Genomic DNA, 11310 nt, shown 5'->3' with positions numbered 1-11310 from the left:
GAGGCACCTCCCCCAGAGGAGGACAGCGGGCAGCACTTACTGTCTCGCCCCTCAGCTGCGTTAACTCGAGCGTGACCCCGACTCAACTCGACAGCGGAAACGCGCTCCTCTCTCCACGTGGCGCTGCCAGCGCCCCGCACCCAGGGCGCGGCGTGAGAACCCCCGGTCGGCCTCTGGCGGCGAGGGCCGGGTGCCTTGGGAGGGATGGGGGAGGAGGCGGTGGCAGCAGACAGGGGGCGGGCACGTCCAGACCCAGCTGAGCCGCGATGGAATTAGCCCCGCCGCGGAATAAGCCTGTCCAGTCGCGAGCGCAGCCGCGGGGCAGTCCGGGTTTTGCGTCCTGTGTGCCGGCAGCATGGCCAGCCCCGGGCTGCGCGGTGAGTCTCTCCTGCTGGGGACCCAGGTCCTGGACATCTGGCAAGTTGTAGGAGGGAGAGGGGCTGGAGATGAAGGAGACGGCATCCCAACTCCTACTCTTCGGGATTGGTGACCTCATGGGAACCTGGAGAGGGTGGTGCAGGGAGCTGATCCTTTTTCCCTCAAGGGTAGGGGAGCTGAGGGACGCATCTATACTTTCCGAGTTTTATCGAGGAGAGAGAAGGTAGGACAAGAGAAAGAGGATTGGTACAGCGGCTTTTTGGTGAAGGATTACCAATTCCTACCTCAGATTTTGCCTCTCCTTGTTTCAATTTGTAGGATGTTTCGTGTTTGAGGGCAGGCAAACAACTAGCAGGGTTTAATTCAGAAACAGTCTGCTGAGGACAGAGGTTCAGAGTCACCCCCAGCAAATTTGACTTTGGCATCCCTTCCTCTAGCCCTCTCCCAAACCTGCCCTCAGGAAGGGCATTTGCACCTGAGGGTGCAGGGACACCCGGGCACCTCGTTCCCAGGGGCTTTTCTTAGAAGCAGAGCAAATGGAGGTGGAGTTTGGAGGCGGAGGATATTACCTCCAGCACCTCCCAAATTATACTGAGCGGTCAGACGCCTTTGGGCAGCGCTGACATTGTCTGCGACAGGGATTTTGCTGGGCGTCTTGTTTCTGGTGGTTCTTGAGAGAGGCATGAGGTGGGGAGGTGCCCACTCCATTAGCATTAACAATAAGCCAAAGGGACTGGAAGGGAGGTGTCACTCATAGTCCCCAGACTTTGTGAGCATATATGGAAAGATATCCCTAGGGACCATGTTGGACTCTGGTCCAGGACAGAAGGTCCCATTAAGCAAGGTTAGTTCCAAGCCCAAAGGCAAGTGGCAGGTGGAAGAAGAATCTCAGACAAGGTCAAAGTTCTCCCAGAGATCTATGATACTCTGGCTTCTTCCACTTGCCTGGACTTTGTTCTTGGAACTGGTATCAGAGCCCTTGCCCGGCTGTCTGTCTGTCACCTTCCCCAGCTGCTGGGCATCCAGGGCCCATTTGTTCCTCTCACTGTGTCCTGCCATGCACCCCTCATTTTGGGAGCCAAGGACCTGATATGGTCCTTTCCAGCAGTCCCCAGTGCTCTCTGAATTGCCCCTGTGTGGGAACCCGGGACAATGCTGGCTGATTAAGGAGGCTATGTGAGGGGAAGGGCGGGTGCCAAACACCAACCTCAGGTTCTGGTTCAGTTTCTATGTGTACATTCTCTGCCATCTTCCACTGTGGGGTAAGGCTGGAGGGCCAGAGACGCCGGGCCTAAAGTGGGGCTTGGCCATCGTTTTCTCTAATGAGACCGACTGCATGACAGATACTATGCCCAGTGCTGGACTAACTTACAAAGACCAATAAAGGCACACACCTGCCTGTCCAGACCTGGCTTTCTAGATTCCTGGTACCCTGAGATGATCTTAATGCTTTAGCAGCCACATGCACTGTTGTTGCACATGGGAAGGAGGAGGCGGGGTCAAGCAAGCATAGGCTTGTTCAGAACACACCAATGAAATGGCCCCGTTTATACTTCCAGTATTTCAAGATGTCCTGGAGGTCTTTTTTTAGCTCCTGACAATGCTGCCCTTCCTCCAGAAACTTAAGGAAATAATTTATAAGTCTGTCTGGCCTACGACTCTCCGTCTAGGTTAACTTCTGCTGAAATTACTAAAGGATGCCAGTTCTCACTCTTAGCTGGGTCAGATCCTCCCTCTGTTTAGCGAACGTAAGAATAAAGCATACTGCCATTAAATCTTCTGACTTGTTCACTGACAAAGGGATAAATCCCACCCTCACTGATACTTGTTATTCATAAAAATAGCTTTAAAAAAGCTGTTTTTTAAAAAATTAAAATGTAATAATACATGTTCATTGTGAAAAATTTTTTAATACGAATACATAAAATAAGAATAAAAGTTACCTGTTTTTAATATTTTGGTAATTATTCTTTTCCCTACTTCCTTTTTTTAATCCATCTTGATTTTTGCCTATTTAAGATAAATGTTTCTATTTATTATTTATTAGTCATCAAACAATTTACAAGAAAAGAAAGCCTAGATACAATAAAACTTAAAACAAAGATAAATTAACAAATGTCAAAACATGAAGGATTAGGAGCATATTATTATATCACAAGACCTAGACTAAGAATAGGTACTGTAATTGAGCAAAAATTTATCTATGAGCTTCCTGACAGGCAGGTCAGAAAAGAGACAACTTACATGGATCTCATTGTCTAATAAAAGGAGACTAGTTCATCAGCATTAAATTTTAAGAATGTCACAGTGATATTTGTGACATTTATGTAGGACATTGCCCAACATAATGAGCTGTAATTTCATTAATAGGTTTTTAGAAAGTATACTATTTATCACATGGACATTTATTGTATTGTATCTCATTTTTAATAAAAGTGTGTTTCTATTTTCTTCTTTTCTGGTCCATTCTACCCTATTATATTTTTAAAAATGCTGTTTGCAAACCATTGGATAACCAGTTAATGTGTTAAACCTCTAATATGAGTCGTGGCTTGCAGCATATAGAAAACTCAGTGTCTAATAGTCCATTTGGGTTTCAGTTTTTTCCTCCCCTATGTAAGAAAGGGATACAAGACACTTCCATCAGGACCAGTCCTTATCCAAGTTTCCACCTGTTACCATTTCCTTTCAGCCTGAAGAACGCTCTTTAGCATTTCTTGAAGTGCAGTTCTGCTGATGACAAACTCTTGCAGCTTGTGCTTTTGTGGAAAATGTCATTATTTAATGCATTTTTGAATGATACTTTAATTGAATGGATATAGAATAATGCATTAACAGCTTTTTTTTTTTTTCCTTTCTGGCACTCTAGGTATTATTTTATTGGTCTCCATTCTTTTGATGAGAGGTCAGCCTTAATTCATATTTTTACTTTATTCATTTTTTTATTCAGGTATAATATCTTTTTAACCTGGTAGCTTTCAAAATATTTTTGGTTTTCAGCAGTTTGACTATGACATAACTAGGTGTGATTTTCTTTCTTTCTTTTTTTTTTTTTTTTGCTCTATTTTGCTAATCTCGGATCTGGAAGTTATTGTATTTTACCACATTTTGGGATGATTTCAGCCACTATTTCTTCAAGCCACTTATTTTTATGCCCTATTTTCATTCTCTTCTTTTTCTGCAATGACAATCACATGTATGTTAGACTGATGTTATCCCACTAGTTCCTGAGGCTCTGTTAGTTTTTCAATCTGTAGTCCTCTGTTCTCTAGATTGGATACCTTTTATTGATCTATCTTTAATTTCATTGATCCTTTCTCTGCCTTCTCCACCTTCTCCAGTTGCTATTAAGCTCATTCAATGAATTTTTCTGTTTAGTTATTATAATTTTCAGTTCTAGGAACTCCATTAAAAAAATAACAGCTTTACTGAGATATAATCACATACCATAAAACTCACCCTTTAAAAGTGTACGATTCAGTGATTTTTAGTATATTTACAGAGTTGTATAACCACTATCTAATTTTAGAACATTTTCATCATCCTAAAAAGGAACCTCATACTCATTGGCAGTTATTCACATTCCACCCTCACTCCCTCTAACTCCTGGCAACCACTAAGCTACTTTCTGTCTCCATGGATTTGCCTAGTCTGGACATTTTGCATAAGTGGTGTTTGTGTCTGGGTTCTTTCACTTCGCATGTTTTGAATGTTTACCCATATTATAACACGAGTAAGTACTTCATTTCTTTTTATGGCTGAATAATACTCCTTTGTGTGGATATACCACCTTTTGATTGTCCATTTATCAGTTGATGGACATTGGAATTTCTATTTTTTGTCTACTACAAATAATGTTGCTATGAACTTTCAAGTACAAGTTTTTATGTGTACATATGTTTTTTATTTCTCTTGGGTATATATATACCTAGGAGTGGAATGTCTGGGCTATATGGAAGCCATGTTTAACTTTTAGGGAATTGCTCGACTATTTTCCAGAGTAGCTGTGCCATTTTACATGTACACCAGCAATGTAAGAGTGTCCTACTTTCTCCCCATCTTCACTGACACTTGTCATTGCTTGCCTTTTTAATTATAGCCATTCTAGTTGGTATGTATAATGTGGTATCTCATTGTGGTTTCGATTTGCATTTCCCTAATGACCAATGATGCTGAACATTTTTTTCATGTGCTTGTTGGCCATATATATGTATATCTTCTTTGGAGAAATGTCTACTCAGATCCTTTGCTTATTTTTAAGTTAGGTTGTCTTTCGGGTTATTTGTTGAGTATAAAATTTCTTTATATATTCTGAATATAAGTCCTTTTTCTGGTATATAACTTACAAATATTTTCTCCTATTCTGTATGTTCAGTTTATTAATGTGTCTTTTGAATCATTTTTAATTTTGATGGAGGCCAATTTGTCTATTTTTTTGTTTGATTACTTGCGCTTTTGGTATATAATAGCTAAGAAACCATTGCCTAACCCACAGTTACGAAGATTTACTCCTATGTTGTCTTCTAATAGTTTTACCGTTTTAGCTATTGAATTTAGGTCTGTAATCCATTTTGGAAAAGTTAATTTTTATGTATGGTGTGAGGAAAGGGTACAGTCTTTTGTTGTGCAGATATACAGTTGTCCTAGTATTATTTCCCCATTTCTTGGTACCCTTGTTGAAATTCTAGGGCTTATTTCTGGAATCCCAATTATGTTGATTGGTCTGTACATCTATCCTTATGCCAATACCATAGTATTCTGTAGTAAAGTATTGAAAACAGGAAGTATGGGAATAATTATATTTGTTTTTATTTATGTTTAGTTTCTATTTTTCTGCACTGTGTTTTCGTCTTTCACTTATTAAGATCATACCTATCTTTATTTATTAGAATATGTTTGCGTTAACTGCTTTAAAGTTTTTGTTTGTTAAACCCTACATTTGGGCTATGTTGAGATCAGTTTGTATGTGTGTGTGTGTATGTGTGATCAAGTCCTATTCATTTTAGGACTAAACAGAGGAACCAGGAAGGAGTGATGAGAACAGGATGCCAGTCCCCTTGACAGGGCCAAATCCAGCACAGGCTCTGTCTTTGTTCATGAACAAGGCCACCCCAGAAGCCTTGAGCAGCCTTTTCCTGTGAGGACAACCTGGGTATGAATCTTCCATGGGGGTGGGGGTGGGTAGGGTACATTGGTTCCTGGTCCCTCTGGACCAGGAGGGACCTCTGGATGAAAAAGTCCAGATGGCTGAGATCAATTTTTATTACTTGATTTATCTCTTTCATGGGTCACTTATTCTTATTTATTTGTATGTCTAGTAAGATTTGATGATAAAGTGGACATTGTGCATGATACAGTCTCGTCTTCCCAGAAGGGTTAAAAAACTAAAAAATTCTAGCTGGCAGTTCAATTACTGGTTGAGTACTTTGAGCTTATTTAGGATTTTTTCCCCCACTTTATTAGGGTGTAATTGTGGAAAATCCAAGGTATTTCATAAATTTCTCTATTGTGGTAAGATTCAACCTCTCAATTCTGTCTCCCCTTCTGATATTTTCATGGCTGGCCTTAGGATTTTTTATGGACAATTTAAAATAAACTTTTCTCTAGTTGTTCTTACCCCTAAAATGAAGCCCCTGGTATCTCAGCTGGACGCCTGTAGTATTAGGACAAGTTAATGAGATCTGGCTGGGAGAACTTCAACATCTCCCAGTCTTGTTGGTCCTCCAGCTTCTCTGTTTTGATTACACTCTTGTAGCACCTTCTCTCTGTTAAGCCTCACATATCTTACCCTCTGCATGTGAAGCCTTGTTGTCAGCTAACAACTCGTGAAGGATCCCCAAAGAGACTTCTGGGGACCTTCCTTTGCACAGATTCCTCCTCTCTTGTACTCTGCCCCATAATTTCCAGCCGCTTTAGCTGCTCCAAACCTTGATATCTGTCTCTTTGGTTCAGTGGGCCCTCTTTGCTTTACTTGGATTCCAGCTCCCTGAACCCCAGTCAATAACTTTTCCTGATGAGGCTACATATGTGAGTTTTTCTTCCCTCAGGGGTTGCTAATGGATGGTCAGTGCCTGAAAATGGTTGACTTATATATTTTGTCCTGTTTTTTATTTGCTTTTGGAACAATGTCTACCCCAGTACCAGTTATTTTATCATTACTGGAAGCAGAAGTTCTTGTCAGCAAGCTTTTCATCAAAAAGTATTTTGTTAGCAAACAGTTTCAGATGTAGGTCATTGACAAGGGCCAGGAATGACAGGACTCTAATATTAATTCAAAAGTGATCCTCGGGGCCCAGCCTGGTGGCTCAGGCGGTTGGAGCTCCGTGTTCCTAACTCCGAAGGCTGCCGGTTCGATTCCCACATGGGCCAGTGGGCTCTCAACCACAAGGTTGCCGGTTCAATTCCTCGAGTCCCGCAAGGGATCATGGGCTCCGCCCCCTGCAACTAAGACTGAACATGGCACCTTGAGCTGAGCTGCAGCTGAGCTCCCAGATGGCTCAGTTGGTTGGAGCACGGGCTCTCAACCACAAGGTTGCCAGTTCGACTCCCACAAGGGATGGTGGGCTGCGCCCCCTGCAACTAGCAAGGGCAATTGGACCTGGAGCTGAGCTGCACCCTCCACAACTAAGATTGAAAGGACAACTTGACTTGGAAAAAGTCCTGGAAGTACACACTGTTCCCCAATAAAGTCCTGTTCCCCTTCCCCCAATAAAAAACAACAACAACTTAATAATAAAAACAAAAGAGTCTGGAGGCTTTGCTATAAATAAATACAAAAAAAAAAGTGATCCTCATGATTTAGAAAAGAGTAAAATTGTTTAATTTACTTATTTTTAATGAGAAGCTAAGCTCTTAATCTTAATTCTTGCCTTAAGGGAGAGTTGGACTATGGCACTGCCTGTAGGCAAAGCCAAAACTTGTCTTTAAAAACAACTTTGTAATTACTCAAAAATACTTGAACTCAACATAATCAAAGTTCTAGAATTCTATACCACAGAGCATAGAAGAGGCAACTTTGCCCAGAGATTCCGCTCTGTTTATCTTTCAGCATTTCAATTTTTTTAAAAAAACATTTTATTGGGGAATATTGGGGAACAGTGTGTTTCTCCAGGGCCCATCAGCTCCAAGTTGTTGTCCTTCAATCTAATTGTGGAGGGTGCAGCTCACTGGCCCATGTGGGAATCGAACCGGCAACCCTGTTCAAAGCTCATGCTCTTACCAACTGAGCCATCTGGCTGCCCCAGCATTTCAATTTTTTATTCACTCTTTCACTGAGTACCTACTAGGTACTAGGCTGCAGTAAAGGTCAAATATGATATCCAGGTTCTACCTTTGAGTATCTCTCCCCACCTGTAGAGTCCAAAAGTGTGAGGGGTTGTTAAATCTCAGGTTGGGAGACATTTGGGAAAGCCTCTGTTGAGCAAGGCTCTGATGTATGAGTATTTGACATGGATGGTATTTCCGTGGGCTGACTTACTGCACTTGTGAGTGGAGTTATTTATTATTTATCTACATTGATAGTCAAGGGTACTTTATTAATTACCACAATGCTCAGCTAGCTGCTCTAACAAATAGACGGAAAAATATTTATCGAGTAAAACACAACAGCAGTGCACTTCTTGCTGAAGTAATAGTTTTTGGTGGGTAAACAAGTTGGTGAAGTGGCTTTTCAGGGACCAGAGGTATTGGGGGTTCAGCCAACTTGAACCATGATTTCCAAGGTGACCCTGAGAATTTTCATTCCCGTTACTAAAAGGGGAAAAGAGTATGGAGAGCATGCAGGAGCATGCACAGGAGGTTCCTATGGGACAGGCCTAGTACATGTCACTCTGTTCACATTCCTCTGGCTGGAATTCAGTGTCATGGCCATGTCTAATTGCAAGGGAGGCCAGGAAATATGGTCTAGCTGTGTGTTCAGAAAGAAGAAGAGAACATGGATTTTGGTTGGCAGGTAGTAGTCTTTGTCATAGGGCCTATCAAAAATGATAAATTTGGCGTGGCATATTCATGCTATCTTACTGTATTAAAGTTACAGATTTACACATTGTTTCCCCAAGTAGGCTCTGAGATCTGCAAGTTTCAGCACCTGGGACAAGACAGGGAATGTGGTAAATACTTACTAAATGGTTTTGAATGAATGAATGAATGAATGAATGAATAGTGAGCTGGTGAGACAGTAGCTGGCCAACAGATTTAGTTGCTTCTTTCAAAAAAATTTTTTTTTAAATTAAAGTGATATTTGGCTAATATGAGTTAGAGAATGTGGTGTGAAGACAGTGTGAATATTCCTTTAAATGTGAGATACCCTCTTCATCTGTCCTTGAATCCCAAGCAATTTGATTTGTTTTTAGACACTATATATGAATTTGATGTCTCTTTGGGGAATTCAGTCCTTTTCAGAATTTAAGTATACATCCTTATGAAATTAATACATGGGGCTAAAAGAAAAAGAGATTATAAAAATAAATATATGAACTAGCGATACAGTTGCATATTAAAAAAAAATCTTTCAATAAAAATTTTATTATGAAGGATTTCACTCAGGTACTTATGGGACTTGGCTATGATCCCCTGAAGTTAGGTGAAATGATGGCATTCTACCTTGTTAAAAAGGACCACCTTGTTAAAAAGTTGCTTTTTAAACGAGTGCTGTATCATGCTGGTCTTACATACTTATCTTGAGGCTCCTCCTGGAATGTCACATGTCCGTGTTGTCAATTTAGAGGAAGACGCTTGCCTTCTTGTTTGTAACAGCAGGTAGATGTGCCTTCAGTTCACCTATAAACTGTATCATGTACTTTAGGCATAAGTTAACTATATTTAATGACAGCATTCAAATTTACTTGGAGTGTGTAGAACCCATTTCTATCTCCTCTGACTCTCAAGCTGGTATTATGATCACGGTTCTAAAGTATGTGTTAGAAGTCAGGGAGCCAAACTGAAGTTGTGCAAGTGGAGGGTCCTACCTCTGCTTGAAGCTCACACCATTTCTATAGCCAGAGGGCCAAAGCATGCTCATGGCTTGCCGAGCATGGTAACTTTTCTTTCTTCTCCATCGATAGGCCTCCCTTGCTTCTGGGTTCACGTAGCACCCATTTATTTTCTTTTAAAAATTTATTTATTTATTTACTTATTTATTTATTTTCAGTTATACTTGATATTCAGTATTATTTTATATTAGTTTCAGGTGAACAGCATAGTGGTTAGATATTTATATAATTTATGGAGTGATTCCCCCTGATTAATCTAGTACCCACCTGGCACTATATACAGTTGTAGCAACATTGCTGACTATATTCTCTGTGCTGTGCTCTACATCCCCATGACTATTTTGTAATCACCAATTTGTATTTCTTAATCCCTTTACCTTTTTCACCCAGCTCCCCAACTCCCCTCCCCTTTGTCAATGATCAGTTTGTTCTCTGGATCTATGAGACTATTTCTGTTTTGTTTGTTTATTTCGTTCTTTTGATCCCACATATAAGTGAGATCTTTTGGTATTTGTCTTTCTCAGTCTGACTTATTTCACTTAGCATAATACCCTCTAGGTCCATCCATGTTGTCGCAAATGGTAAGATTTCATTTTTTTTTGTGGTGGAGTAATGTTCTATTATAGATCTGTACCACATCTTCTTTATCCAGTCGTTTATTGATGAGCATTTAGGTTGCTTCCGTACCTTGGCTATTGTAAATAATGCTGCAGTGAACATAGGGGTGCACGCATCTTTTTTGAATTAATGTTTTGGATTTCTTCAGATAAATACCCAGATGTGGGATTGCTGAGTCATAAGATAGTTCTATTTTTCACTTTTTGAGGAACCCCCAAACCGTTTTCCATAGTGGCGGCACCAATTTACAATCCCACCAACAGAGCACAAAGATTCTCTTCTGTCCACATCCTCCAACACTCGTTGTTTGTTGATTTATTGACGATAGACATTCTGACAGGAGTGAGATGGCATCTCATTGTGATTTTAATTTGTATTTCCCTGTGATGTTGAGCATCTTTTCATATGTCTGTTGGTCATCTGTATGTCTTCTTTGGAGAAATGTCTATTCAGGTCCTTGGCCCATTCTTTAATTGGCATAAACATATAAGTGAGATCATATGGTATTTGTCTTTCTTTGTCTGACTTATTTCACTTGGCATAATATTCTCTAGGTCCATCCATGTTGTTGCAAATGGTAAGATTTCATTCTTCTTTATAGCTGAGTAATACTCCATTGTATAAATGTACCACAGTTTCTTAATCCAGTGTTAGTTTTTTTGGTATTGAGTTGTATGAGTTCTTTATAAATTTTGGATATTAACCCTTTATCAGATGTATCATTGACAAATATATTCTCCCATTCAGTAGTCTGTCTTTTCATTTTGTTGGTGGTTTCTTTTGCTGTGCAAAAACTTTTTAGTTTGATGTAGTCCCACTTGTTTATTTTTTCTTTTCTTTTCTTTTTCTCGCCTGAGTAGATAAATCAGAAAAAAAAAATTACTAGCAGCAATATCAGAGAGTTTACTCCCTATGTTTTTTTCTAGGAGTTTTACAGTTTTGGGTCATCTATTTAAATTGTTAATCCATTTTGAATTTATTCTTGTATATAGTGTAAGAAGGTGGTCCAGTTTCGTTTTTTTTTGCATGTATCTGTCCAATTTTCCCAATACCATTTATTGAACGGGCTGTCTTTACCCCATTGTATATTCTTGCCTTCTTGTCATAGATTAATTGACCATATAGGTGTGGGTTTATTTCTGGGCTCTTTATTCTGTTCCATTGATCTATATGTATATTTTTATGCCAGTATAATGCTGTTTTGATTACTATAGCCTTGAAGTATAGTATAGTTTGATATCAGGTAGCATGATAGCTCCAATTTTAATCTTCTTTTTCAAGATTGCTGTGACTATTCGGGGTCTTTTGTGGTTCCATACTATTT

The 11310-nt window shown here is 40.1% G+C and overlaps 1 protein-coding gene across 2 annotated transcripts in view; it reads left to right on the top strand.

Moving 5' to 3' along the window:
* Positions 1-252: 252 nt before the first annotated feature.
* Positions 253-11310, top strand: part of ANO2 (anoctamin 2) — a 309555-nt gene continuing 298497 nt past the window's right edge. For both annotated transcript variants that reach the window (XM_033117469.1, XM_033117468.1), the window contains exon 1: positions 253-377. In XM_033117469.1, coding sequence (XP_032973360.1) covers positions 356-377 — 22 coding nt within the window. In that variant the 5' untranslated portion in view covers positions 253-355. The remainder of the gene's footprint in view (positions 378-11310) is intronic.

Source organism: Rhinolophus ferrumequinum, chromosome 10 (genome assembly GCF_004115265.2).
Source record: "Rhinolophus ferrumequinum isolate MPI-CBG mRhiFer1 chromosome 10, mRhiFer1_v1.p, whole genome shotgun sequence".
NCBI lineage: Eukaryota > Metazoa > Chordata > Mammalia > Chiroptera > Rhinolophidae > Rhinolophus > Rhinolophus ferrumequinum.
The sequence above is the reverse complement of the archived record's forward strand: the minus strand, read 5'-3'. Positions and strand labels throughout refer to the sequence as shown.